The 26214-nt window shown below is 63.2% G+C and overlaps 9 protein-coding genes across 10 annotated transcripts; 7 read left to right on the top strand and 2 right to left on the bottom strand.

The window, feature by feature from the left end:
* The first annotated feature begins 79 nt into the window (after positions 1-79).
* Positions 80-3519, top strand: CCR4_1 (Glucose-repressible alcohol dehydrogenase transcriptional effector). 2 transcript variants are annotated; one of them, XM_062771574.1, is made up of 3 exons: positions 80-552; positions 601-3023; positions 3077-3519. In XM_062771574.1, the coding sequence occupies exons 2-3, from the start codon at positions 664-666 to the stop codon at positions 3168-3170; spliced, it is 2454 nt and encodes an 817-aa protein (XP_062627558.1). In that variant the 5' UTR covers positions 80-552; positions 601-663; the 3' UTR covers positions 3171-3519. The 2 variants fall into 2 exon arrangements, with proteins under 2 accessions (XP_062627558.1, XP_062627559.1); XM_062771575.1 differs by having other exon boundaries at positions 80-3023.
* A 759-nt stretch (positions 3520-4278) lies between these two features.
* Positions 4279-6800, top strand: EMS1 (Leucine-rich repeat receptor protein kinase EMS1; the record flags this gene model as incomplete). The annotated part of the gene is made up of 6 exons (XM_062771573.1): positions 4279-5397; positions 5497-5942; positions 6053-6346; positions 6386-6454; positions 6499-6567; positions 6602-6800. 6 exons carry the CDS (start codon positions 4279-4281, stop codon positions 6798-6800), a joined length of 2196 nt encoding a protein of 731 aa, XP_062627557.1.
* A 208-nt stretch (positions 6801-7008) lies between these two features.
* DBP5 (ATP-dependent RNA helicase DBP5) lies at positions 7009-9781 on the top strand. Its single transcript, XM_062771572.1, has 9 exons — positions 7009-7296; positions 7621-7656; positions 7716-8006; positions 8066-8234; positions 8295-8780; positions 8819-9056; positions 9095-9362; positions 9413-9567; positions 9608-9781. Exons 1-9 carry the CDS (start codon positions 7212-7214, stop codon positions 9638-9640), a joined length of 1761 nt encoding a protein of 586 aa, XP_062627556.1. The 5' UTR covers positions 7009-7211; the 3' UTR covers positions 9641-9781.
* A 1712-nt stretch (positions 9782-11493) lies between these two features.
* Positions 11494-14764, top strand: LOC62_03G005045 (uncharacterized protein; the record flags this gene model as incomplete). Its single annotated transcript, XM_062771571.1, has 2 exons — positions 11494-11670; positions 11888-14764. 2 exons carry the CDS (start codon positions 11494-11496, stop codon positions 14762-14764), a joined length of 3054 nt encoding a protein of 1017 aa, XP_062627555.1.
* Positions 14765-15341: 577 nt separating this feature from the next.
* Positions 15342-16360, bottom strand: SCP2 (Fatty acid-binding protein). The gene is made up of 7 exons (XM_062771570.1): positions 16158-16360; positions 16086-16103; positions 15973-16032; positions 15765-15835; positions 15644-15696; positions 15569-15592; positions 15342-15520 (listed from the first exon to the last, which is right to left on the bottom strand). The coding sequence occupies exons 1-7, from the start codon at positions 16182-16184 to the stop codon at positions 15384-15386; spliced, it is 390 nt and encodes a 129-aa protein (XP_062627554.1). The 5' UTR covers positions 16185-16360; the 3' UTR covers positions 15342-15383.
* Positions 16361-17161: 801 nt separating this feature from the next.
* On the top strand, positions 17162-20446 carry NIPA2 (Magnesium transporter NIPA2). The gene is made up of 8 exons (XM_062771569.1): positions 17162-17832; positions 17934-18060; positions 18138-18157; positions 18193-18295; positions 18382-18674; positions 18720-18788; positions 18825-19309; positions 19607-20446. Exons 1-8 carry the CDS (start codon positions 17663-17665, stop codon positions 20317-20319), a joined length of 1980 nt encoding a protein of 659 aa, XP_062627553.1. The 5' UTR covers positions 17162-17662; the 3' UTR covers positions 20320-20446.
* Positions 20447-20910: 464 nt separating this feature from the next.
* LOC62_03G005042 (uncharacterized protein) lies at positions 20911-22130 on the top strand (the record flags this gene model as incomplete). Its single annotated transcript, XM_062771568.1, has 2 exons — positions 20911-21082; positions 21124-22130. The coding sequence occupies 2 exons, from the start codon at positions 20911-20913 to the stop codon at positions 22128-22130; spliced, it is 1179 nt and encodes a 392-aa protein (XP_062627552.1).
* Positions 22131-22196: 66 nt separating this feature from the next.
* On the bottom strand, positions 22197-23758 carry TAD1 (tRNA-specific adenosine deaminase TAD1; the record flags this gene model as incomplete). Its single annotated transcript, XM_062771567.1, has 4 exons — positions 22197-22551; positions 22591-22870; positions 22917-23325; positions 23366-23758. 4 exons carry the CDS (start codon positions 23756-23758, stop codon positions 22299-22301), a joined length of 1335 nt encoding a protein of 444 aa, XP_062627551.1. The 3' UTR covers positions 22197-22298.
* A 156-nt stretch (positions 23759-23914) lies between these two features.
* taf12 (Transcription initiation factor TFIID subunit 12) lies at positions 23915-26043 on the top strand. Its single transcript, XM_062771566.1, has 5 exons — positions 23915-24137; positions 24204-24764; positions 24803-24857; positions 25011-25699; positions 25738-26043. Exons 1-5 carry the CDS (start codon positions 24009-24011, stop codon positions 25987-25989), a joined length of 1686 nt encoding a protein of 561 aa, XP_062627550.1. The 5' UTR covers positions 23915-24008; the 3' UTR covers positions 25990-26043.
* Positions 26044-26214: the final 171 nt, after the last annotated feature.

Genomic DNA, 26214 nt, shown 5'->3' with positions numbered 1-26214 from the left:
ACCAGCCAGCGGCATCAACCACGACCGTTGAATGAGCTGCTGCACCACCGACACCACCTCCAACCCGCATCTCTCCCCCACCCACTCTTGCTGCACCACCACCTCGCATCTGCAATCATCCTCAATCATCATTCAACCCCCCCTCTCTCCACAACAGCAAGGCAAATCATCGTATACAGCCTAAGGCCCCACCAGCCCGCCCCGCACCCCCATCTCCTTTTTGCCCATCAACCCTCGCCCCCCCCATTGTGGTCACGCAACATTCATCTCAAGGCCGCGTCACCACAACGAGAACCTCGCGCGACACCATCTCATCACCCTCTCTTCCCTCTCTCCCTTCTTCTCTCTGTGACCAGGGCGACGACCGACCAGCGAGCGCCGAACGCATCCGCTGCGACACGCGATCATCGTTTAGAAGTGCAGGCTCGCTCATGCCTCCACCCCTTACGACACTGCTCTCTTCGTCTCCTCTAATCGATACTCGAACCAACTCTTCCTCGAGGCATCGATCAACATCAACAACAGTAGCGCAGCAAAAGGCATCTCAGTCTTGTGCGCTTTTGGCGGTTGTCCCAGAGGCGCTCTCGCTGACCGTGACAGCGACAAATCCTTTCCCTTTCTCCCCCTCCCCTCCTCCCAGGATATCCAACACTCCCCCCTTGGATGTTTTACCCGCAGCAATCAGCGTCCAGCTCGCAGCAGGCCAAGCACCACGAAGCGGGCGGCGGCGGCGGCAGTGGGTCGGGCCCCATTGGTGAGCTCGGCCGCGGCGGCTCTGGCGCGGGCGCGGGCGGCAACGGCGGCGGAGGCGGCGGCGGCGGTGGAAACAGCGGTGGTTGGGGCCGGCATCCAGCCCCCTTCAACCCCTCGCTTTCCATGTCGTCGGGCGCGTTTGGCGGCGGTGGTGCAAATGGTCTCTTTGGCCCCCCAGGCCAAGGGCACCACGGTCACCACGGCCCCGGTGCGGGCCATGTGCACTCGCAGCACGGCGGGTTGCATGGCCACGGACAGCACCCGCACCACCCCTCCTTCGGCAACGGCGGCGGCAGCGGCATGCACCTCGGCCAGCAGCACTCGGGCTCGTCCTTTGGCCACGGCGGCCCAGGACAGTTTGGCGGCGGCATGGGCGGCGGCATGGGCTTTGGAGGTGGACAGCAGGCTAGCCCACCCCGCGCGCAGGCAGAAGCAAATGTGCCGATGACGGCGCATTGGTCGCAGCAGCTGTTGCGCGCCGAGACGTCGCGTGTCGCCTCGGCGCCGCACCACCGGGCCAGAACGGCGGCCATGGCATCGCGCATGACCAACAAGCCTGCGCCATCAGCCGTAGCCATCACAGACCCCAACAGACCGGCGTCGGCCGGCACGCCCGTCAACGGTGTCCACCGCCGGAATGCCCCATCGACGGCCTCGAACACCATCAGCAGCGCCTCATCTCCTCCCCCAGACGGTACCGCTACGCCGACCCCTGGCGCAGTAGTAAAGTCGGGCGGATCGACAAAGGACTCGTCGAGCGCCGACCCGATGAACCCTGCCCAGCCGCCGGCGCCCGCTTCGAAAGACGACGAGCCGTACGAGCCCTGGACAGGGCTCGACCTTGGTGGCATCCGTCTCAAGACATTGTCCTCGAGCTTATTCTCTTTCACGCACATCACATCGCTGTACATCAATCACAACAACCTCAAACAGATCCCTGCGGCCATTTGCAACCTCAAGCAGTTGACGCTACTCGATGCCACGTCCAACGAGCTCACGTCGCTCCCGCCCGAGATTGGCGTCTTGAGCAAGCTCAAGGAGCTGCTCCTCTTCGACAACAACCTCACCTCGTTGCCCACAGAAATCGGCGGCCTCTACCAGCTCGAGGTCCTCGGCATTGACGGCAACCCGATCGACGAGAGCGTGCGCAAGACCATTGCTGAGCAGGGAACCGCCGCGTTGATTGCCCACTACCGCGATGTCCACCAGAGCGAGACGCCTCCCGAGCGCACGTGGATTGAGATTGAGCCCGACGTCTCTTCGCCTTCGTCTGGCAAGACCGAGTCGTTTACAGTCTTGTCCTACAACATTCTCTGCCCCTCGTTTGCGCCACCTTCATCCTACGCATACACCCCATCATGGGCATTGGATTGGTCGTACCGCCGCGAGACGCTGCTCGAGGAGCTGGTCAACGCGTCGGCCGACGTTGTCTGTCTGCAGGAAATCGACTCGGAGCAGTACTCGGACTGGTTCTACCCCAAGCTCAAGGAGCGCGGCTACGACGGCATCCATTACCCGCGTACGCGTGCGCGCACGATGGCTGCCGACGACGCCAAGCTGGTCGACGGCTGTGCGACGTTCTGGAAGCGCGAAAAGTTCAAGCTCATCGAGACGCAGGTGATCGAGTTCAACCAGATTGCCCTGAACAAGACGGACATGCGCACCGAGGACATGTTCAACCGTGTCATGTCACGCGACAACATTGCCACGATTGCGCTGCTCGAGTTTGCGCTCACCGGCGCGCGTCTTGTGGTCGCCAACTCGCACATCTACTGGGACCACAGATACCGCGACGTCAAGCTCGTGCAGATTGGCATGATGATGGAGAAGCTCGAGGAGATTGTCGAGGGCTTTGGCCACTTCCCGGCAAAGCCTCCCGTCGAGGGCGAGCCCGCCCCTCCCACCTACGACCGCCGGGAGAAGGGCCGCGACATTCCGCTCGTACTCTGTGTCGACCTCAACTCGCTCCAAAAGTCGGGTGTGTACGAGTACTTGTCAGAGGGCGAGATCCCGCCCAACCACGAGGACTTTATGACACACACGTACGGCCCGTACACGACCAAGGGATTGAAGCACCACCTCGGCCTGCGGTCGTCTTGCGCAAGCTTTGGCGAGATGAAGATGACAAACTACACGCCGACGTTCGACGAGGCCATCGACTATGTGTTCTACACGCCGCGCTCGCTCAAGGTGACGAGCGTGCTGGGCGATGTCGACCGCAAGTATCTCAGCAGAGTCATTGGCTTCCCGAATGCCTACTTCCCGTCGGAGTGAGTTGCCCCTAGGCCCTTAATGAGATGATCTCGTGCTAACGCCGCCTCAGCCACATTCCCGTCTTCTCGCAGTTCCGCGTCAAGGGTACGGCCGACGCGGCGCCGTCGGCCCAGCCGTCCTACAACTCGTACAACCATCGCTAGCGAGGCATATTTCTTTCATGCCGAGGCGTCTTTTCTGCGTCCGCGCCCTCGGCCCCTCGGCACACAACTCGGGCATCAGAGCGAGCCATCGGAAGCGGCGCACAGCAGGCGGCAGCAGCAGCAGGTAGTAGTGGTGTAGTACATAATCCGGGAGGATGGCGTTACCCTCTGTATTTTGGCGAGATGATGGCAAAGGAGTAGAGAGAGAGTGAATCAAGAATACCAGCGAACCCACAACAACAATCCCCTTGTCCCCCCTGTTTGTGTTAGGTAGAGTAGGTGTATGGGTGTAGGTAGGCCCGTGGATGGGGGCGTGTACGCAGTGGTATGAATCGTGTCTTGCCGCGGGCCCCGAGCCGGCGAACGAGCCGTGCGGAGCATGGCGAGTGAGCCGGCGGCAAGCAGAGTCGAGTGTGGTTCGAGCGGGTGAGTGGCAACGGGCCACCACGAGCGAGCCACGTGCAGCGGCTGCAGCGGCAGGGTTGTGAGTGTGTGCGTGTGTGTACGTTGTGTGTGCGCAAAGCAGTGCCCGCAGTGCCAACAATGCAGCGAGACATCGCACCAGTGTGTGTCGTGGTGCGAGTGGCACGGCGCGATGCTATTGTCACCTCTGAGCATTTTGGACGCCGAGTGGCGCAACAACACAGTGTGGCACATTGATCGGCGCGCGCGATAACAATCGGCGCGATGGCGGCCATCTAATCTATTGTCACTGCAGCGTGTAGCAGCTTGCACCACTTACAATGCACTAGTAGCGACCTTTTGTCGAGGGCGCAGTGGTGGTGCGTCGTTGCACACCGCACCGCACCCGCTGCGACTATGCTGCCCTACGACTGCTGTTCATGCTGCCTTGTACCTCTTGTTCTCGACTCTTCCCACGTCGTCGTGTTTCTCGCCGCCGCTACCACTGCTGCTGGGCTCCCGGTGCACGCTTTATCAAGCACGTCGGTGGGTGCACTCTGCATCAATCACTCTCCCCCCAACCACCCACAAGCCACAACTTGACTCTCACTCACTCGTTCACAACTCACCCACCCGCCCACTCGCTCACTCCCACCAACCAGCTTGGCTGCCGACGACGACGACAACCAACCCCTCCCCCGCCACCATGGCCCCAGACGGCGCCGCGTCGCGCTTCAAAACGCGCTTCTCCAACCTCTCCTTCCTGCACGGCTTCCCAGCAAACGCACACGCCGTGACTCCGCTGCCTCCTCCGCCCCCGCCCCTCCCGCAGCCGCTACCGCGCTCCAACACGGCCTACGACGTACGACAGCACGAGCACGTGCGTTCCGTCTCCTCTGGCACGGCGCGCGACCACGCCGTCGATGTCGCGCGCCACGTCTCGCACCGCGCCGAGGTCGTCCCCGCTGGCGGGCGGCACGACTCGTACCCTATCAACATTGACGAGTGGGCCAGCCCCGGGCCCGGCGCGAGCCGATACCCCTCCGTGGCGACCATGCCCTCGGGCCACGTCTTCTCGTCGCCGACGTCGCCACACACGCTCCCCTCACCCACGAGCTTCGGCGTCCGCCGCAAGCCGAGCGGCGCGCGCCCCCCGCCCCCACCGCTCAACCTCGACGCCGCGCGCAAAACGTACGTCCGCGCCGACCGCGCCCCGATCGAGCTGCATGCCGGCGTAAGCGGGGTGGAGGAGCTGTCCTCGCCCCTGCCGCTGTCCCCGCTCGACGTGGCGCACCGCGTGCCGCTCCAGCCTTCGCACTACCCCTCCACCGTCGTCGTGGTCACCCACGCCGCTGACGACCGCCCCGTTCACGTCGAGGACGAGCACGCGTACCCCGCCTTCTCTCCGGCACCGAGGGTATGGTCCGCCCTCCAGCCGGACAGGTACCGCCACTCGCCGTCGCCCCGGCGCGACGACGCCGCCGCGCCGCGCCGCCCGCCGCCCGCGTCCCCGCTCGAGCTGCACGACGTCGCGCTGACACCGGCGCCGACGCGCCCCATGACGCAGTTCTCGGCGCGTGTGCCCAGCCACCATGACGGTGGCGGCGGGCTCAAGGCGCTCGGAAAGCGCCTGTCCCGCGCCCTCCCGACCGCGAAAGCCGTGCGCTTCGAGCCGCCGCATCACAGACTGTCGTCGGAGAACGGCAGTGTCCTCGACGTGCGCTGGGCCGAGGAGGGCGCGGCTGGCGCGGGCACAGGAGGCGGGGGTACGAAGGGGCTCAAGGAGCCCATGACGCGCCAGCGCCGGGAAGCTTTCTTCCGCAAGGTGAGTGTTGTTGTGTTGTTGTGTCGTTGTGTGGTTGCGTGGTTGTGTGGTTGTGTGGCTGTGTGGTTGTGGGAACAAAACAAGCTGATACACTTGCAGTACAAGTGCGCGCTGATCATCCTCGTGCTCATCCTGCTTGGCACGGGCATCCTCGCGGCGGTCCTCGCGACGCAGCACACCACGGCGCCAGACCAGGCCGCGGCGAAGGGCGACTCGGCGCCTCCGCCATCGGGCACGACGGCGTCAGCTTCGGCGTCTCACTCCGCTTCCTCGGCTTCCTCCACCGCCACCTCCACCGCCACTGCCGACCCGCACGCCGCCGCCGCGGCATGCATCGCGGAGTTCAACGCCCTCACGACCAACGGCGAGTCGTACCCCTGCAGTTCTTGCGTGCCGGTGCTCAGCACCCTCCCGAACGACTTCGCCACGACCTTCCCCAATGCCACAGCTGCTGGCGGCCCCGGCGCCGCGCTCCAGTTCTGCGCGCTGCGCGACGTGCTCGACTCTGTCCCTCCCGGCGCGAACAACACGCTCAAGGCTGCCGGGTGGGGGCGGAACGGGAGCGTCTGTGCTTGGCCCCGCGTTGGCTGCGACCCCCAAGGACGGGTCATTGCCTTGTGAGTGCGCCGTTGATGGGCTCCGCTGACGCCGCCAGATGGATCTACGCCACCGACCCGATCGCCAGACTGCCCCCCTCGCTCGCCAACCTCGTCTCCCTCAACCTCCTGCACGTGAACGGCAACTCGTCTCTGCCAGCCGGCCCGTTCCCCACAGAGGTGCTGTCGCTGCGTAACCTCACCCAGCTCTACATCTCCGACACGGCCTTGACCGGCGCGCCACTCGCGGTTAACAGCTCGTCGCTGCCGCTCCAGAGCATCACGCTGATCGGCAATCCTGCGTTCGGGAACGCCGTGCCCGACGCCTCCAAGTTCGACAAACTACAGACTTTGTACGTGCGCTTGGTGCCCGCTTCGCTAACACTGCACAGAGTTATCACGAACCAGAACCTATCGCGCCCGTTCGACGCGTCCCTCATCCCCCCATCAGTTACCTACCTGTAAGCTGCCCGACCTTCCACCCTTTCACAGCTCACCCCACCAGCGACCTCTCGTACAACAACCTCTCCGGCTCCATTCCCGACCTCTCGCGCCTGTCCTCACTAGCCACCCTGTAAGCACCCCTCACGCGCCCCGCTCACACCCAGGTATCTCCAGTCCAACGACTTCACGACTCTCCCGCCCGCTCTCCCCGCAGCCCTCACGTCAATAAGCTTCACCAACAACCCCCATCTCAACGGCGCGCTCCCCAAGACGCTGTGCGCGGGAACAGTATCCTCATGCGACCTCCGCAATACGGCGCTGAGCGCCGCCAAGGTGTCGTGCGGCGCATGCTTGTTCAACTAGACTAGACTTTCTAATGCCTGATGCATCTTGACGACTGTGCCTGCCTGCCTGTCTTGGTCGCCTCCACCGACTGACCGCCACTGACAGCTTGCTTGGCAGGAATGGCTCCGCCCTCCGCCGCCGCGCACCCCGCCCCCGCGTCACCACCCACTGAATTTCAGCTCGACGAGACAACAATGACGCCGAAGCGCTCTTGTCTTGACCATCCCCATCTATTGTGCATACGACGGCGACAGCTCGCACCCATCGATCGCTTCTGATCTGCTCTGATCTCGGATATCTTGACCCCATCCACCTGCTTGCCTTGATCGCCACGCACGCGGCCGCCCGGACCCTCCTACCTGCCTCGTGTTGCGCCCCGCCTGCCCTGCTACCTGCACCTGCGCCCCCCGCCACCGCCCCTGCCACAACATGACGCCCAAGGACTGGGCCGACGACGTCGAGGACGACGAGGACGAGGCGACGTCTGACCTTGCCAAGCGTCTCGGTGCGAAGCGTGAGTGTGTCGGCGTGTGTGTGTGTCGGGCGGTCGGTGACTAAGGGGGAAGAGGGAGAGAAGGGAGGAAAGAGGGCGAGGGAAAGGAAAGTGTGGAGATGTGTTACCCCGAGTGTGTCTTGGTGATGGAGGGGTCTGTGCGCCCGTCGCGTCGGTCGCGCACACCTCTCATCACTGGCGGCAGCCGACCGGGGTTGCTCAACTTTCCTTTCCACTCTACTCCCAACTCGTGTTCCCTCCTCCTTCCTCCTTCCTTCGTCTGCTTCTCTTCACACTCTCATCCTCACCAACTCGCTTCGACAAAAACTCACACCCCACCCCCAGTGCCCGACCCGTCGGACGCAGAGCCTACATCTACAAGTATGTCTAGCAGCCCCCTCCCACTTCCTCCTCCCACTCACCTTCCTCCCTCCCCTCAGCCACCGACTCGCCCGCCGTAGCGTCTCTGGCCTCCCGTATCGGCGGCCTCTCGACAGACGCCCAGCCCGCTCCTGTTGCTTCCAAGGACAAGGAGCGCCCCCGTCTCAACCCCCAGGCTCCTCTCTTTGCGCGATCCCTCGCCGGCGTCAAAGCCGACAGAACGACACCTTCCTCGGCCGCACCCGCTGAGGACAAGCCGGCTGCGGCGACCACCATCCCAGCAGCACCTGCAACCGCGACACCCTCCTCCGACGACAAGAAGGAAAAAGCCGCTGAGATGAACGACGACGGTGAGTGCTAGTACCTTCCTCCCACACCCCCGTGTGCTAGCTGGCTAACACACACACAGGCTGGGGACCTGGCCCCACCAACGGCGACGACGCCTCGGCCAAGATGGACGCCGCGTCCGGCCTCATCTCGAGCGACTCGCGCTTCGAGGTCGAGGTCAAGCTTGCCGACCTGCAGGCTGACCCCAACTCGCCCCTCTACTCGGCCAAGACGTTTGAGGAGCTGCCCCTGTAAGTGACGCCGTGTGGTGGGCGCGAGGGTGCAACGCAGCGCTGATCCCCCTTCTCTAGTCACAAGGACCTTCTCAAGGGTATCTACGCGGCGGGATTCACCAAGCCCTCCAAGATCCAGGAGAAGGCCCTCCCTCTTCTCCTCGCCAACCCGCCTACCAACCTCATCGGCCAGAGCCAGTCTGGAACGGGAAAGACGGCTGCCTTCACCCTCGACATGCTCAGCCGCGTGGACCCCGCGCTCATGACGCCCCAGGCAATCTGTGTTGCGCCCTCGCGTGAGCTGGCGCGCCAGATTCAGGAGGTCGTCGACAAGCTTGGCCAGTTCACCCAGATCAAGACCTTCCTCGCCGTCCCTCAATCGTGGCAGAGGAATGTCAAGATTGACAAGCACATTCTCATTGGTACCCCCGGCACCATCTACGACATGATCAGTCGCCGTGGCCGCATCTTTGACGAGAAGATGATCCGCGTCTTCGTCCTCGACGAAGCCGACGAAATGATCCAGCTCCAGGGCCTCGGTGACCAGACCTTCAACATTAAGAAGTGGGTTAAGATGTCAGTGCGATAGCTCTAACCACCAGGCTCCTGCCCCCCGACACGCAGCACGTGCTCTTCTCGGCAACCTTCCCCGACCACGTCCGCACCTTTGCCCAGCTGTTTGCCCCCAACGCCAACCACATCTACCTCAAGCAGGAAGAGGTGACGGTCGACGCCATCAAGCAGCTCTACCTTGTCTGCGACAATGAGGAGGGCAAGTTTGAAGCCCTCTCGCGCCTTTATGACTCGATGACCATTGGCCAGAGCATTGTCTTTGTCAAGGTGGGTGATCGAATGGCCATTCGCTCTAACCGCCGCAGCGCCGCACGACGGCCGACGACATTGCCAACCGTCTCATCAGCGAGGGACACGCCGTGGCCTCGCTCCATGGTGAGAAGGACCATGCGAACCGTGATGAAACACTGGATGGCTTCCGTAATGGCAAGACCAAGGTCCTTATCACTACCAACGTCCTGTCCCGCGGCATCGACATCCAGCAGGTCAACATGGTCGTCAACTATGACATCCCCACGATCGGCCCCGATAGCAACAGTCAGCCTGACCTCGAGACCTACATCCACCGTATCGGTAAGTGCTGTATTCATCCGCAAAAATGCGCAGCACTAAGCAAAACCCAGGCCGCACAGGTCGTTTCGGACGCAAGGGCTGCTCGGTCACCTTTGTGCACGACCAGCGCTCGCAGGACGAGGTCAACGAGATCATGGAGCTCACTGGACGGCCGATGAAGAAGATTGATGCGTCCAACGAGGATGACCTCGACAAGCTGGACAAGGTGAGTGTGCTGGTGTGTCTGTAAAGCTGACATTGCACAGGCCCTCAAGGCTGCCATGAAGGGCCCAAACTAGACTGGGCCGCGCGCACCAGCATCAGCAAGAGACATGTGAAATGACGAGCGACTCTGTAGATACGAGTGACTGTAGTCTAGGCCGCATCCGAGCCTCATTTTCGTAGATGACTGTACCCCAAAATGAACAACTTGGGTGTGAGGTGTGGGGCGGGCGGGCGTGGGTGCGTGGGTGCATGGGTTGGGGTGGGGGCGAAGGCGACAGTCACAGCTCCATCTTGGGGTGGTGGTGAGTGTGGCGGCGGCGGTGGTGGCGGCTCGCGTCGGTGACTGGTTAGACTAGCCTGGTCAGCTGAGATTGACGCCGCCGTGGTGTGCCATATCGGGCGCGCGCCACAAGCAGGCAGTGTGCCACATGCCACCACTACCTCTTCCTCGTGTTTCAGGAAGTGTGCAGCGTGGCGCTGGGGAAAGCAAATTGCGTTGAGTGGCGCGCGACGCAGCGTCGCGCAGCGCGACAATCAGAAGCTGGCTCGACGAGTCTGAAACTGCGCTGTGCGTTGTCCGTCGCGACGCCAAGAGGATGGAAAGTGCAATACCGGGTCTTTTGGCACGTCACAAACGGGCAGTCAGTCACTCGCCTCTAGTCTAGCACCGCCGCGTTCCTCGACAACACCACGGCAGCTTTGGCCCATGGCCCAGCTCAATCAATCTATCTCATCTACTAGCCTGGGCGTGGTGTAGGCCATCCATTTCCCCTTAATCGGTGTGACGTGTGGCGGTGTGGGGGTTTGACACGGACGCGCGCCGATCCGCACGGGGCGTGGGTGTGACTCCCTGGGAGGGGAAGTGCGCACGCGCGGGCGCGCGGGCGCACGCTCTCCTCTCTGTGCAGTTTTTGTTGGCAGCTGCTCTGGTCGCTGGACGGACGGATCTGGCAGGACGGCGGGTAAGCTGACTGGCGGTGCCGCGGCGTCTACGGATCGGCGGCGCCACTCATGACGACGCCAGACGCCAGCAGCTAGCGACAAAGCGACGACATTGCAGCTGCATGCTTCCACTACGGCTCTCCCCAGTGCTAAAGGATGCAATGGTGGGGACGGGGCAGAGGGGAGGGAAGAAGCAGAGGAGAGGACGCGGCGCGTGGCCAGGGGGGCAAGGGCGAACATGAGCAGACAGAAGACGGCAGCGGACACGGTCGGTGCGCTGCGCCGTCGTCGTTGTGTGTCGTCGACGGCGGATGACTTGGCTTGACTCGCCGCCGTCGTCACTTTTGCCCCTTGACAATCAATATCCTCTTACAAAAAGGACGGTCGTGCTCGTCTCGCCTCGTGTCGTCTCGCCACGACGCACCACGCACCACGCCCCCTCGCCCCTCCCCTTCATTAACTCTTCATAACTGGCGTCATCGTCACGCTCGACACTTGCGGCGTCAGTCCATCCCCCTCTCGCACTGGATCGGCGGCCATGATGATGGCGGCGGTGGGCTGCGCGACGACGACGGGCGCAGCAGCACCGGTGCGCACGACAGCAGCGCCGCGCACAACAACAACGACCAGGCGCACAACACCACCACCTCCAACATCACCTCTTTACACCGCGCCAAAGTGGTCTCCGCCGCGTCTTCCCCACTCGCCGCGATCGCCCACTGCAGCGCACTCTCGACCACCACCACCACCACTGCACACGCACCGCGCACCCCTCTCCCCCTCGGCGTCGCTCAACACACCGAGGCGCTTCCTCTCCCCACCACCACCCAAGGCATCGCCTTCTCCACCTACACCGTCACGACACACGCACACGCCGTCCGTGTCGTCCGTCGCCTCGACGGCATCCAAGACGCCCAGCGCGCGCTCGCCGCGTAGACTCATCATCGGGTCGCCTATCCGCCGGCTTCCCTCCCCGCCCAGCCTGATGACACCCACACCGGCCGTCGCGGCGCCCGACGGCGCGGAGCTCGCCGCCGAGCTCGCGGCCGCGCCGTCGCTCGCCGAGTGCTGCGCAGTGCTCGAGGAGTTTGCGTGGCGCTCCCTCCTTGCTGGTGTCCGTGTCCGCGACTACTGCGACGAGGCGAACCGTATCGTTCAGGCCGTGAGTAGAGAGTGCCCTTGCTGCCCTCACGACGTCGCTGACACTGCATGTCTCTTGCCACAATGCACACAACTGTGCCCGACGCCCTCATCAATCATCCAACGTCACGCGCGCCACCTAATCACTTGGGATCGACTGCCGCTCAACTCCACGCCTCGCGGCACCACGCACCACGCCTCGCCGCACACATGTCTGCTGCGACTATCCCCGCGCACAGGCTCCACCAAAGGGGTTACGCCTCGCCCTCGCGTCGACACCTGTGCGCCTGCTCTTCCCTTATGCCTTGGCGGCCGGCGCACCCCTCACGTCGTTCACGCCCTCGGTCCTCGTCCCGGCGGCGTTCGCACACATCAGCCGCAAGCAGCTCATCGACGCCCTCGTCCGCCTCAGCCGGGACGGCGGATATCCCGCCACGGTTGAAGCCAGGACACTCGAGCTGCTGCTCGAGTACATCGGTCGCAGGTGGAGGTCCGCCGTCGCAGGCGAGGACATTGTCGACGGCATCACGAAGAAGCTTGCAGAGGTCGAGTTTGAGGTGGGTAGCAGCAGCCGCGCGGCGCGCCATAGCTCGTGGTTGACACCGCCGCAGGTCACGCTCCGGGGCGAGCCCACCAGTGCGCGTGCGACGATCGTGCCCACCCTCCAGCTCGTCCGCTTCAACCTCGGGTTTGTGTCCTCGGCCCATCTCATCGCGAGGCTCAACAGCGCGGCTTCGGGTATTCCCGACTCGGCGGCCCAGCCGCTCAAAGTGCCACAAATGGTCAAGGCTTGGGCTGTGCGACGTCTCGCCATGGGCGCCGACACTCAGTCGGTCGCTACCGAGCTCCTCACTGTCCGAGAGCGTGTTCTAGACCCCATTCACCGCGACGACATCTTGAATGCTCTCGTGGCTCTCGGCCTTGAAAGCGAGGGAGCAGAAATGTCGGCGGCACAGCCCTCGCCGCCTCAGCCGCCACTCGCACCTCTCGGCCCGCGAACCCGCACTACGTCGCGCGTCTCCCTCAAGCCACCAAAACGCAAGACACTTGCTGTGTTCCAATGGCTGCCTCACCGCCATGGCAGCAACGCTTCTGTTACTCCCCCAGTTGCCCCAGACTGGGAGCGTCGCCCGTCGTTACCCACGCTTTTCGAGCCCGCGGATACCACACCATCTTGGGGACACTCCGACCTCCCGTACCTGACCGCATCCTCGTCCACTCTTGCGAGGAGCACAACTCCTCCATCCCGCTCAAGGACGGCTCATGAAACGATCGAGTTGCACATGACTCTTCTTCGACGGCTTCTTGGGTTCCGATACCGCCTCGGTGCCAACACCGACGGCTGGTACTTTGGCTCGGGTCGCAAGCTGGCCATCGAGCTCTTGGAGAGCGTCGAGGGATCCCCAGACATGGTCGACTCGCTTCGCAGTTTGCTGTCGCTCAGCACAGAGGTGCAGGAAGATGCCGACAACGACGTGCCCCCGGCTGTTCCCGCCAAGGATGTCCCCTCACCCAAGGCAGCGGCCACCTCCCCTCCGCCCGCTGTCCACCAACGCGACGTATCCTTCGACCTGGACGAGTACCTCGAGGCGATCAGGAGGCCCGATGACTCTCCAGCCAACGAGCTCCGCGGCCCATTTTCTTGGTCTCGCTCGGAGATCCACGAGTACCTGCCCGACTCTCCATCTCCTCCTTCCGTCCCCGTTGCCGGACCCAGCACCCACCGCAGCTCCCCCAGCTTCATGACCACCCCGACGCGGAGTGATGTCACCCCGACGCGGTCCTCAAACCACCATCGTGAAGAATCGCTCGACTCGGTGTACAGCAACACCACGGCTGTCTCTCGACCGCTCTCAGTCATGAGCGACTTCACCATCCTCGAAGCTACTCGTGTCACTGTCCGCGCTGTTGAAGTGCGATTTCCGCTCGACGGAAAGCCTCTCGTCCTCTCAAGGGGGGACGAGATCGAGGAGGTGATCCCAGACAATGTCAGCGAACCGGACGACGCCCCCGCAGAGTGGGAGGCACCACTGCCACACTCCAAGTCGATGTCGCATCTCGACCAGTACACGGCCCTCCCGGAGCGTCTCAACCGTCGCAGACGGCCACGCGCCCCAGTCGGTGGTCTCTTGCCCGCCTTCAACTACTCGCCAGAAGAGCCGGTCCCATCCCTCTCGAAACGACCGTCGACCCAGTTCCCTTGTCCCATTACACCGCCGCTCTCACCTGTCAACACTCACGAGGAGGAGCTCTCCGACAGGACACCAATGTCGCTCATGGAACCGCTGTTTCCGCGCAAGCAAGTGTCCAGCGCAGACCTTCGCTCGCGCCGGCTCAAGTTCCGCCAGTGCGTCATTGTCGACGGCACACCGACGCGAACGGCGTTCTCCGGCCCGGCGTCTCACCCCGAGGTGATCCAGGACCAGACTGCTCTTGGTGCTGTCCTCAAGCTGTTTGGCTACGGTGCCAGATTCGTCATGTCGTCTGCGCTGGACCCGGTGGAAGTTGAGCAGGCGCTCGTCGCGGCCATCGACCTCGAAGCTCTCCGCATCCTGGATAGAGGCGAGCTGTTTGATGCCGAGGCCCGCGCTCGAGTGGCTTGGCTTCTCGAGCAGGTCGCATGTGAGCTCACCCAGCCCGACCTCATCAGTGCGGTTCAGCGGGCCTTGGAGTACCTTGCGATGTACGAGGTCGGCACCAGCAGCCCTCGCACTCTTCGCTCTGCCCCGAGCTTCTCCGCGACGCATGCAAGCGCCGGTCTGGAGATCACCACTCCGCCGAGAGACCGTACGAGAGACAGCGGCCCCGAGATCACGATCTCGACAGCCCCCCCAAGGGGAGGCTTCTTCGACGACCTCGAGCCCCCTTCGTCGTGCTCGTCCGATACGAACACGACACTCGAGACACCGCTCGTCACTGTCGACTTCTCCACTCCTACGCCCAGACGCCGTGTTCGTGTCCAGTCTGCCTCGCCAAGCGTTCCCGAGACGCCAGTGCCCGCTACGCGCTACCACGGCGGCCGACAGCTCGACATCCTGCCAACCTCACCCATGACCCCATCGCCCGGTACCCCCTGCACACCACTTACCTCGGCCATATTAGTCCACGCATTGTAAACACACCTCTCCGGGCCCCGCGATGCCCCCGCAAGCGACACGAGCCGACACGGAGGCTCGCCATGTTATGTTGTAAACAAAAAATCCGGCGAATGTCCTCACCATTGCCCGAGCACGCATCACCAGCACGACCCCGACAGCAGCAACGATCATACACGACATGTTGTGCACACTACATTAGTTGTCTCCGCATTTAATAGTTACCGTATAGCAAGCAGCTCGTGATGCATACACACGTTATCGGGTGACTGATCAAATTGCCAGAGCCGCTGGTCTGTGGGCCTAGGGTTTGTAACCCGTTGGCCCGTGGACGCCACATGTATTGCAGGGTGAGGTGGGTGTTTGTTACCCGGTCGCCGAGTAGCGAAAGTTGGGACAGAGAGAGCAATGTGGTCGAGCGAGTCGTTCGTTGACGCCGTGAAGGCATGCTGCACACGGGATGCTCAGCAGCATGTACGGTGTGGACGTTGACGAGGAGGTACTGCCCCCTGCTCCAGAGGATGCTTGCTTGCCCCCTACCCCGGCGCATGCCCCCTGCCGATGCCCACCACGCCCACCCCCGGCCATCTCTCCAGCCTGCCCAAGGTGTACATTCCAGCTACAACAGCGCAAAAGATACCTAGAGCTTGGGCTTGGCGGCCTTGAGGACGTTGTCGAGCTTGGTCGCGAGCATGACGTTGCCCTTGACCTTGAGCTGGCCCGTCATGAAGGCCTTCTGGGCGTTGACCTTGCCGTCGGCGAGGCCGAGGAAGGTGTCTGGGGTGGGGGTTAGTGGGGCTTCGTCGCGAATACGACGCTACTAACCGTCGCCGAGGGTGATGGTGACGTCTGCGGTGTGTGTGAGCAAGGTACGGTAGAAGTAAAGCCGATCGCACTCACCAGCCTTCTTGGCCGCGCCCTTGGAGACGGTGCCGGCGTTCTTGAGGTCGATGCTGCGGGCTGTGTGAGCTACGTACATCCGCGCCAGCTAGCTCGCTACGCTCGCGCGCACGCGACTCACACCCAGATGGCCTCCTTGACCGCGGCCTTCTTGTCCGCGTTCTGGATGTTGAGCTGGAAGATGCCGTTGGTCTGCGGCGGCGTGAGCTGCTGTCTGCGGCGGCACACTAGCGTGGGCACGCCGTGGGTCCATCGCCGCCGGCTACTCCGCGCCGGCGGCGGTGTGTCCCTCGGCGCGATGCATGCTGCATCGCACAACTCGCACCCACCTTCTTGATCTGGGCGGCACGCTCCTTCTCCGGGAGAGCCTTGAGCCCGGCGTCGATTTGCTGTGGTGCGCGTGAGCTCGTGCGTGGGAGCGAGCAGTCAAAACAATAGTCACCTCGATGATGTTGCTAGACTGGGCGCGTGTGAGCGGGGTCGTTGCTGGCTGGCTGGCTCGTCAACGACGTACCTTGAATCCGTCCTCCTTGAGCGACATGTTTGTTATTTACTGTTTGATTGCTAGGGATACAGTTGAAGAGAAGAAGAAGAAAGATGGGCAAGGAGGGAGGCTAGTTGTTGATGGTTTTAATACGCCGTCGACGTGTTAGCCTGCCGTCGTTGGCCGGGCAAGTGTGTAGCCGGCGTACCGGTCCCAAAGGCGCCAGAGCAGTCTTAGTCGGCATTCAAACGCGTCGTCACTGGCCCGTCCAGCTGGCTGCACTCACTCCTGGCAGGCAGGCGAGCAGGCAGGCCAAAGACGACCGCATCTTGCCACCTGACCCACCTACCTCCTGGCCTCCTGGCCCCTCTCACATGCCCAGGGTCTACAGTGCTCGGCAAACCGTGCACCTGGACACCTGGGCACCACCTGGGCAGGCAATTCGGCGGTGGGTACACGCGCGACGTCATGGCGGAGGCAGATGGGCACATGGGTGTCCAAGGCGCGCCACACCCAGGCCTGCCTTGCTTCCTTCACGCCTACTACTTCCTTGCTGTGCCAAGCACCATGCACCCCTGTTTTAGCTTGCGTGCGGTGGAATGCGCACGCTGCGGCAACCAGTGACCGACCACCGTCCATACAACCATCAAGAGGTGCCTGATACCTGAGATGCCTGCCTGGAAGGGGCTTGGGCTGGGGTAGCTGGGCTTTGGGCTGGCTGTGGCCGCAGTCTCATCGCCATGTAGCTGCAGCATGTCCTGTCCCCAGCATCCGCCTAGCTCGACCCAAGGCTACACTTGCACCCCTGACTCCAAGGCCCAAGGGCTCCAAAAAGTGATCATCAGTTGAGGGCACCCCATATCATCCTAAGCGATACGTCAAAAGCGTCCGCGGCGCGCGCGTAGCAGAGGGTGGAGACTCGTCGCACTACTGCTGCACTTTGGTGGTATCAAGCACGACCACCACTGTACCAGCGGCCGCCGCGTCGTGTCGAGAGCACCGCAATGCATAATCTCGGTACAACGAAAGCTGTCCTCTTCCTTGTATCCATCTCGTCGACGCCACTGCTACAGCCGCTGCATCGCACACGTTAAATATCAATCACACACTGTGAACCCCGATTGCATCGCCTCAGTCTCAACGCTACCACCACCTTTTCCCTTTCCTTGACAACCTTTACATGACATCGACGACGACCTAAGGTCAATCACACACACATACACACTCTTACTCTCCTTCCCCCCTCCCTCTCCCTCTCCACTGCACCCGCGTGTACATACGTCCTTCTCCACACAAAGCCCACGCAAAAGGGCATCCCAGCAGCCCGCCGCAACGATCTGTGCATCCTTCCTTGACCCCTTGCTCGCCTCCTCGCCTCTCCTCGCCTCCTCGCAACACCCAAGCTCAACATCCCGGAACGCCCGCCGCCGCATCATCATCATCATCGCACCACTCGACGACAGACTCAAACCTGCGCAAGCCAACGGCACAGCCGTTGTGCATCACACTCTCCACCACCACAACAACAACACGCCATGTCGTCGTCAATATCGGAAACCGTAACAGACGCCGTGGCTTCGGCAACGTCCTCGGTCGCCGCCGCGTCCTCGTCGGCAGGACACAACCTGGTAAACACAGACAATCCCAAGTTTAAGATTGTCGGCATCTGTCTCGCCGTCGGCAGTGGTCTCTTCATCGGCTCGAGGTGAGTTGAGTGATGGGCTGGCGCGTGCACCGGCCGCTCTGCTCTACGGCATCACACGTTGCGATATCGCGCACGGGCCCCGCAACTGACATTGCTGCCAGCTTTGTCGTCAAGAAGAAGGGCCTCCTCAGCTCGACCGAGAAGACAGGCAACGAGGCAGGGGAGGGCCACGCCTACCTCAAGAGCCCACTATGGTGGACTGGTATGACCATGATGATTGTTGGCGAGGTGAGTGTGACCGGCGGCAGCGTGACGGACCGACAAACAAACATTGCCGCCGAGCTAGGCTGACCCGTCCCTCCCAGATCCTCAACTTTGTCGCATAGTGAGCTCGCCATCCCAGGCTCTACTGACCTCCAGTGCCTTCACCGTAGCCATCTTGGTCACGCCGCTCGGTTCCATCTCGGTCGTCGTCGCCGCTGTCCTCTCGCACTTCTTTCTCAGGGAAACTCTGACCTTCTTTGTGAGTCCGGGGCGACGTCGATATCCGGCACTGCCGCCCGCAGTTACTTGCCGCAGCGGCAGCAGCACCACTGACGCATGTCGCAGGGCTGGATTGGCTGCACGCTCTGCATTCTGGGGTCTGTCATCCTCGCAGTGAATGCGCCAGCGGAAGGGACAGTTCGAACCATCAACGAGTTCAAGCACCTGTTCATCGCACCCGGCTTCCTCGTGTGGGCAGGCCTCTGCATCGTCGGCTCGGTCTTTGTCGTCCTTTGGGTCGCTCCACGATGGGGCAAGAAGAACATGATGCCTTACATCTCAGTCTGCTCATTGATCGGTGGCATCAGTGTGTCGTGCACTCAAGGCCTCGGCGCGGCCATCATCACTAGTATCCAGGGGTGAGTCCAAAAATGTCAAGCCAAGCACCGCCTCTAACAATTCAGCGAGAGCCAGGTCAAGAACTGGTTCTTCTGGTTCCTCTGGGTGTTTGTGACGGTGACATTGCTGGTCGAGTGAGTCCACTGCCAAAGGTGACGCCTGACGCCCAGAATCAACTACCTCAACAAAGCCCTTGAGCTCTTCAACACGTCCATGGTTGTCCCAGTCTACTTCTGCTACTTCACTTCCGCCACCATGGTCACGTCATTCATCCTCTACAAAGGCCTCAAGGCACCTGCCACGACGTTGGTCACCATGGTGCTCGGCTTCCTGGTTACCTGCTTCGGCATTACGCTCCTGCAAATGTCCAAGGTCGACCCCAAGCAGCTGCAGCATCTCGACCGCCGCTCGACCCTCCTCTTGGCTGCCGCACGCCACGGCACCGAGGACCAGGAGAAGGGCCGCGTTACTGCCATGGAGGACCCGGGCATGGACGCGCTCCGATCGGGCTTTGGCGCTGTCGGCTCCGTTATCCGTGCGCGCAGTATTTCGCGGCGTATGAGCACGGCGAGCTCTGCCAACGGTGGCTACCCCTTCGGGCAGGGCGGTGGCCACTTGAATACGCATGGCCTCGGCGCCCTGCAACGTTACCAGCGTGAGTATCCGTCTGAGAAGAGCACAGAGGTGTTGGCGGAGGAGGTGGAATACCCCGAAGTGCATGTCTACCCCGACGACTATCCTCAAACAACGCCATCAGTCACGCCAACCCCAACGCCCTCTCCGCCATCCGAGGTGGCGTCTGACGAGAGCATCGTTGGGAGGTCCAGATCCCGGACCATGTGACGACTCCTGGGGAATCGTGTTCCTATTGTGATCTAATGCAGCTGCTGTGATGGGGGGCTGGCGGCGTGGAAAGGAACAGGGAAACAGGACGCTCACACTTCTCGTGCAGTTTCGGACAGACCCATGCCAGACGACGAATTGGAGGCGATTCCGTTAAGCCCCACCGGAGCGGCAGGCGGTCAAGGCTTTGAGCCACAACTGCGCGGACCTCGATCGCAGCGCTCGGGCAGCACACTCAAGTTCAAGGACACGGACATGGTGCACAAGTATGGCTACACGCGCCACGACGGGCACACGGACGCGACACACGAGACCCGTGCGCACTCGGACGACCCAAGGGGGACGCCATCAGGTGGCAAGCGCCAGTTTTCCGGGTCGTCCCATGGCGGCGCAGAGTCTGGCCACTTGGAGCAAATCCTCGAGCCCCACGACGGTCGCTTTAGGACGTCGCCAGAGCCGGAAAAGCGGCCCGTCACCGACTACCTCGACCCGTACTACACGGGTGCCGTGTCGACGCCGCCCGACTCGCCCACGTCTCGAGACCGCGGCAAGCTGGCCAACCTGTTCTTCCGCGAAAAGTCGCCCAAGCCCGAGCAGCAGCAGGTGCGTGGTGGCTCGCACCGCGGTGTGCGAGACTACCCGCACTTGGGAAAGGGCGAGGAGGCGACTGAGAAGGAGGAGCGTGCCGCATTAGTCGGCGGCAGCGACGAAGACCGGAGTGACGACCACGGGTTGGATGGTGTGGACCTCGGAGACATGGGCATGAACGCGCCCGCCGTGCCGTCTAAGCCGGCTGGACGGAGACCCATGGGCCCGAGGTAGTAGGGGAGGGGTGGACCTTGATAATGGTGGTGACTGCTTGCTTGATTGATGTGTCTGGAACAATCGGATCAGCATAGATGTGTTGTATGCACACGATAGACAATGTGTGACGAGACGTCAATGAAGGGCATTTGTTTTTGCCGTTTAGCCTGGGTTGTTGCAATGTAAGGGCAATGTGGGTGTATTAAGGGACCAACTTGAGACCACGTTACACGAAACACGCGTAATGGGCGCGTATTGTGTGATGCCGCGCGGCAGTCGTGGTCGCGGATTGTTGTCGTTCCAGCGTGACAAGCCGGGAGAGCGAGCGAGAGAAAGAGGTGGCGAGCAACAACACAAAAACAACAACAAGGATCAACAGCACAACAAGATAGAACACAACAAGGCGACGAGGACAACAAGCCCACTGCATTGCACAACTCTGCTTGCTCCGCCCGCCACCAGCACCAACAACCTCCTGACGCTCGGTCCCTAAAGCTCAAGCCAGCCAGCCCAGCGGGCTTAGCAGCGCACCCGCAGACATTCGTGTCGACATCGCCGCGTGCAGCGTCGTCGTCGCCGCCCACCCACCCACCCACAACATAACACGACATGGCCTTCTCGTCGCTCGCCGACGAGCTCGAGCTCGAGCTCGACCTCGACGCCGGGCCGAGCTCGCACGCGCTGTCGCTAGCGCTCAGCCCGGGCGGGTTTGGCCCGTCCGGCGGGTTGTCGTTGGCCGACGAGTTCGATGACCTTGACCATCACGGGGGGCTTGGGGAGCGTAGGTGTCTGCATATCAGACAGGGGGAGCTGACGCGACAGCGCATAATGGGCTGGGGTCGCTTGCCCACGAGCTCGACCACGACTTCCACGACGACGACGCCTACCACTACGACGATGACCACCACGACCACGGCTACGACCCACATCGTGACTCCCGGACCAACGGGCACGCGCCAGCGCCGTCGCCCCCTCGGCCGCGCTCGCGCGCGCGGGGTACGCGTGCCAACGGTAACGGCGTGAGCAGCCGCACACCAGACGACACGGACGAAGACGACGACGCCGCCGCCTCCCTCCCGCCGCAGTCGAGCAAGGCGATCGCGGCGCTGCACGACAGCCTGTCCCACTCTGCGCGCTTCGTCGCGCTCCTCCGCGCGCCGGCGAGCGGCGCCGCCGCGCTCGAAGAACGCCTGTCGGCCCACCTCTCCCACCTCGCCGAGGCGGAGCGCGCGCGCGACGAGCAGGTCCGCGAGGCGGGCGTGCTGCTGCGCGAGCTGGAAGCCGTGCGCGGCGAGGGGATCGACGCGGATCTGAGCTGGGTCGACGAGCTCGGCCTGGGCGGGGCGCTTGACGATGATGGGCCAGCAGGGCCCGGGTGGACGGGCGACCGCGTACCCGGCAACAAGAAGCTCCTCTCGCCCTCACCGCCTGGCTCGCCGCTCTCACCGACCTTTCGCCAGCACGCGGCCGAGGCGGCCGCTGCGTCCCCACTGCCACGCGCCGCGGCCGAGCTGTCGCACGGCACGGCGTCGCTGGCTCGCTCGCTCGCGGGCTTGTCAGACAGCGCGGGGCTCGCGCTCGCGCTGAGCAATGGCGCCGCGAGGCAGGTACGCGGCGTGCGCATCGGCGTGAGCAGCTGGCGCGAGCGCGAGGAGACCGAGGCCGAGTGCCTCGCTGGCGTCGAGGCCTGGGAGGCGCGCGCGGCCGCTGGCGAGTTGCCCGATGTCCGCCGCGTCGCCGACGCGCTTGTCAAGGGGTTTGCCGACATGCTCGACGACGTCGAGCGGCGGATGCGCGAGGCCAGGCGGGTGGGGAGCGTTGGGGCTTAGGGGGGGCGGGGTGGTGTCATGACATTATGCATATATAGATTGTTATGGGGGCGTGGGGGTTGGAGGAGGGCGAAGCAGCGGGGAGGGGCGCAGCGAGGGTTACCACCGACGCTGCAATGTCCCTCGGCCCGTGGGCTATGTGACCGGCCGGCAGCAGCGAGGCCACTACTACAGAGCCGCCAACACCCCTCGGCTCGTGAACGACTCGTACCGCGGCCCCGTCGGGATCCAGCCTGTGAACGGCGGGGCGGTGGCACCAGAGGCCGCCGATGTGACCTCAAACTCGTGTGGTAGCCGCTTTGCCCAGTCGGCATTGAGCCGCTCAGCAGGTACACCACGCAGCGCCGCCTTGGCTTCCTGGTAGGCGGTGTTGGCGTGCTTGAGGCTAAAGTACGTCTCGTCGGCGAGCTCAGCTTCGGCGCTGCGGCGTCAGCCATCACGCTACCTCTCGTCAACCTACCTCAATCCCACGAACGCCCGCAGCACCTCCATCTTACACACCCTCGACCGCTGCTTGTCCTTGAGCAGCACCTTCCCAGGCGCCTTCCAACCCGACCCCTGCGCGCACCCGTTGATGATGACCTCGGGCTTGCCCAGCACCGGGACGTGCGAGAGGGACACGGTCGACGTGCTGGGGTCGGACGCGCCGGAGGCGAGCGCGGCTTCGCGGGAAAGAGCGAAGCGGCGCGGCGTGAGGTGGAGACGGGGTTGTGTGAGGCGATACGGTGGTGGCAAGGCACCTGTCGAGTCAGCTTCCGATAAGGTCGACTTGAGCTGGGGACCCACCGATGCCCTCGACACGGCGCCACAGCGCTCGCTCAGCCTCGGCGACCACAGTTGCGTGCCACTCATCTTCTCTCTGCCCCTCGGGCACCTCAACACCGCCGATGACAATGTGGTCGAGGTAGACCGGCTCGAACAGCCGCGCCAGCAGCGCGCCTTGCAACCCCAACACTGTCCAAGTCGCAATCTTGTCCGAGCAGCTGAACGAGATTGAGGGCGGCGAGTCGGGCCGGCCGGGCTTGGTTCGGATCGCGCCATAGTTCTCGTACCCGTTCCGCCCGCGCACCACCTCTGTCGGCACAGGCGGGGTGTCCTGCTCAGAAGCAGCACGACGCGCTGCCTCGTTCTTGAACGCCTCGGCGGCGTCTGCGGGCTGATGGGCAGCCGTATGCAATGTTGACGCATCGCCACACTGTGCGTGAGCTAATGATTCACGGTGATCCACAACTCACAGGAAGGGCCGAGACGTACAGGAACACCTCGACACCCGGAGCCAGCCCAAACTTGTCTTCCCTCCACACGAGCCACTCGCTCGCCTCTCCCCGTTGGACCCGCACCGCCTCGGCCACCAGCCAGCGGAGGAATCCACGGCGCGCAAGCACCTCGGCATGGCAGTCGTGGACCGTGTCCCCCAGTGGTGGCAGTCTTGCCGCCGGGAGGACCTTGACCCCAGTGCCGAGGGAGACGAGATGTGGTTCTCTGTCGGGTCGCACGAGGACAATGGCCGCGAGGATCGTCCACTCCGCCACGCCGTTGTCGCGCACTATCGGCTTGCCGTGCTTCGGTAGCGCGGCGTACGCGCCCTGAGCGGCCTGCACGACTTGCTCCGCTATTGTGTCGGCCATGAGATGGGGGGTGGTGCAACAATGCCGGTGGATCACCTCCACCGTTTTTGTGGGTTTGATAGCGGGATCAAATCCGGCCAACAACACTCCTGTTGTCGCACACGCCAAGTAGTGTCAGTCACTCGATCAACTGTCTCTTTCTCAGTCTCAGTCTCTCCCTCTCCATCTCTCATCCATCCCTAAAAGCGCGCGTCAGACTTGAAATCGCACCAAGGACCCCGCCGCCCGTACCCCCTGTGATACCCCGACCATGGCAGCTCCCCGGCCCCCCGCCGCGCGGCCAGCGGCGGCCATCAACCTCGAGTCGATCTACGCGAACATCCCCATCCTCATCCAGAGGGTGCGCAGCAACCTGCTCGCTGCGAATCAGATCCCTCCTGTCCGTGTTCATTGCGTGCCGCGCACGCCACAAACGAACCAAGCAGCCCACTGACGCACGACGCAGCTCCGCAACCTGATTGCAAACCACGCGCGAGAGATCGTCATCTTCAACGCCCGTCTCGGCCGCCCGAACCCACTGTTGAGCCTCCCTGAGGTGCTTAATCCTACCAAGCGTGTGGGCAACAATGATGCTGTGACGACCGAAAGCGCTTTCCTTCAGTCCATATCGGCCGGCGTCAACGCCGCGCGCACCATCCGCCCGGACCAGAACCTCATCGCGACCATCAACGCGCGCAACGCCGCCGCCGTGCGTCCGCCCGCGGCCGGAGCAGCTGCTGCTGGCACACCTGCCAAGCCGCAGTCGCCTGCGCCGACCCCGACGAGCGCGGCGCCGACACCTCGTACCGCCAGCCCTGCTACCCCCGCGACGCCGACGGTCGCGGCCACCCCGCCGGCCCCGGCTTCCGCAGAGCAGCCTGCAGCGGCGCCAGCTGCCGTCGCTCCTGCCACGGTATCCACGCCACCTGTGGCACAGGCGCAGATGCCGATGCCGCCCATGACGTTTCAGCAGGTCAAGGATCTGCTGGCAATCCCCCCAGACAAGCGAAACCCCATGTTTGAGGCAGTGAGTGACGGCTTTTGTTCGACGGCTCACACTCTCAGGACCCAGTACTTAAACAGCGCTTCTATACCTCTTACGCTTACTTCCAGCACAAGAGTGCGTTGCTCAAAGCTGGTGCAGCCGCGACACCGACAGCTGCTTCTCAGGCGTCGAGCTCTTCGTCATCCGCACCTCAATCTCCAGCGCCTAGAGCCCCAGCAGCTGCTACTCCTGGTGCTACTGCTCAGCCCGCAGCTCCTCAACCCGCAGCTTCTCAGCCCGCGGCTCCTCAGCCTGCGACTCCTCAGACTGTCGCCCCAGCTGCAGTCACTGCTCCGCCCGCTGCCACGGCAACAACAGCAGCAGCTGCTGCAGGAACACCCATGCCCACCCAAGCCCAGACCGCACCTGCGGCCGTTGTTCCAGCCAGCCAGGTTCCAGCTGCACCAGTGCGCACGTCGTCACTCCCAACCGTGCCGACCCCTGTTCCAGCGGCCCCGGTGCCTGCAGCTGCTACCACGACGGTACCTACCCCACCAGCTGCGTCGGTGTCAACGGGAGCACCGCCAGCTACTACCCCTGCCGTGGCACCACCGGCACCAGTTACAACTACCCCTGCCCCGGCTGTTTCTCCACCGGAGCCCAAACCGGCAACGGTGCCTTCGCCGGCTCCTGTTGCGGCAACTCCAGCAACCACAACAGTGGCACCACCACCGACCGTGACACCCCCCGCGCCCACACCGGCGCCAGCTCCGGCGCCAGTCTCGGCTCCTCCCGTAGCGCCTACTCCAACACCACCGGCCCCAGCACCTGCTCCTCCAAAGGCGGCTCCTCCCGCCGCACCCCCCAAACCTCCGCCTCCGCCTCCAGAGCCCGAGCCAGCAAGGCGCAAGCGCAAGCTCCGCGAGTTCACGCGCGAGCTGGCACCTGACCTTGCGGTGGAGCTGGGTCTAGACAATGTGAGTGCATTTACCCCTGTTCCTGCTGACCCGTCTAGCTCTTCGGCGAGGTCTTGGACAGTTTCATCGACACAGCGGCGAAGGACAGCATCCGCCTGGCGGCGCATCGTAACTCGAACCACGTCGAGGTCAAGGACATGGCCTTTGTTCTCGAGCACTACCACGACATTGTCGTCCCTGGCTTCAACGTCCAGGTGCCCAAGAAGGTCCATCTCGAGCCAGAGGGAGAGAAGAAGCGTGGAAGGCAGGTCGCGCCGCGCCGTCCGGCCGCGAGGCGAGAGGAGGAGTGAGTAGAGATGATCCAAGCCACCAGCAGACGGCGTCCCATGTTGTACTATAGCACCTCTACCACGTCTATCCATTCTGGATGCAATACTCATTCATTCGTTGGGGTCATGAAAATGGTCGAAGATATGAGTGGTAAAAGATGGTCTCGTCGTGCTCGTAAAATGGCTCGTAAAGGAAACATTGTTGGCCCAAAAGATGTAGCACGGCGTCGAAGCGAAGCCCAAGGA

The sequence above is a fragment of the Vanrija pseudolonga genome, chromosome 3 (assembly GCF_020906515.1).
Source record: "Vanrija pseudolonga chromosome 3, complete sequence".
Lineage (NCBI taxonomy): Eukaryota > Fungi > Basidiomycota > Tremellomycetes > Trichosporonales > Trichosporonaceae > Vanrija > Vanrija pseudolonga.
This window is presented reverse-complemented; position numbering and strand designations above follow the sequence as displayed.

Excerpts from the sequence above, each read along its gene's own strand:
- SCP2 (XM_062771570.1), bottom strand. The coding sequence starts at position 16,184 with ATGTCGCTCAAGGAGGACGGATTCAAG. Across the intron at positions 15,593-15,643 it reads GGGCGCGGCCAAGAAGGCTG|ACGTCACCATCACCCTCGGC; the intron begins GTGAGTGCGATC and ends CACACACCGCAG. Across the intron at positions 15,521-15,568 it reads CACCATCACCCTCGGCGACG|ACACCTTCCTCGGCCTCGCC; the intron begins GTTAGTAGCGTC and ends CCCCCACCCCAG.
- CCR4_1 (XM_062771574.1), top strand. The coding sequence starts at position 664 with ATGTTTTACCCGCAGCAATCAGCGTCCAGCTCGCAGCAGGCCAAGCAC. Across the intron at positions 3,024-3,076 it reads AATGCCTACTTCCCGTCGGA|CCACATTCCCGTCTTCTCGC; the intron begins GTGAGTTGCCCC and ends ACGCCGCCTCAG.
- DBP5 (XM_062771572.1), top strand. The coding sequence starts at position 7,212 with ATGACGCCCAAGGACTGGGCCGACGACGTCGAGGACGACGAGGACGAG. Across the intron at positions 7,657-7,715 it reads CGCAGAGCCTACATCTACAA|CCACCGACTCGCCCGCCGTA; the intron begins GTATGTCTAGCA and ends CCCTCCCCTCAG. Across the intron at positions 9,057-9,094 it reads AGAGCATTGTCTTTGTCAAG|CGCCGCACGACGGCCGACGA; the intron begins GTGGGTGATCGA and ends TAACCGCCGCAG.
- taf12 (XM_062771566.1), top strand. The coding sequence starts at position 24,009 with ATGGCAGCTCCCCGGCCCCCCGCCGCGCGGCCAGCGGCGGCCATCAAC. Across the intron at positions 24,858-25,010 it reads CGCTTACTTCCAGCACAAGA|CTTCTCAGCCCGCGGCTCCT; the intron begins GTGCGTTGCTCA and ends CTCAACCCGCAG. Across the intron at positions 25,700-25,737 it reads TGGAGCTGGGTCTAGACAAT|CTCTTCGGCGAGGTCTTGGA; the intron begins GTGAGTGCATTT and ends TGACCCGTCTAG.
- NIPA2 (XM_062771569.1), top strand. The coding sequence starts at position 17,663 with ATGTCGTCGTCAATATCGGAAACCGTAACAGACGCCGTGGCTTCGGCA. Across the intron at positions 18,061-18,137 it reads CCATGATGATTGTTGGCGAG|ATCCTCAACTTTGTCGCATA; the intron begins GTGAGTGTGACC and ends CGTCCCTCCCAG. Across the intron at positions 18,789-18,824 it reads ACGGTGACATTGCTGGTCGA|AATCAACTACCTCAACAAAG; the intron begins GTGAGTCCACTG and ends CCTGACGCCCAG.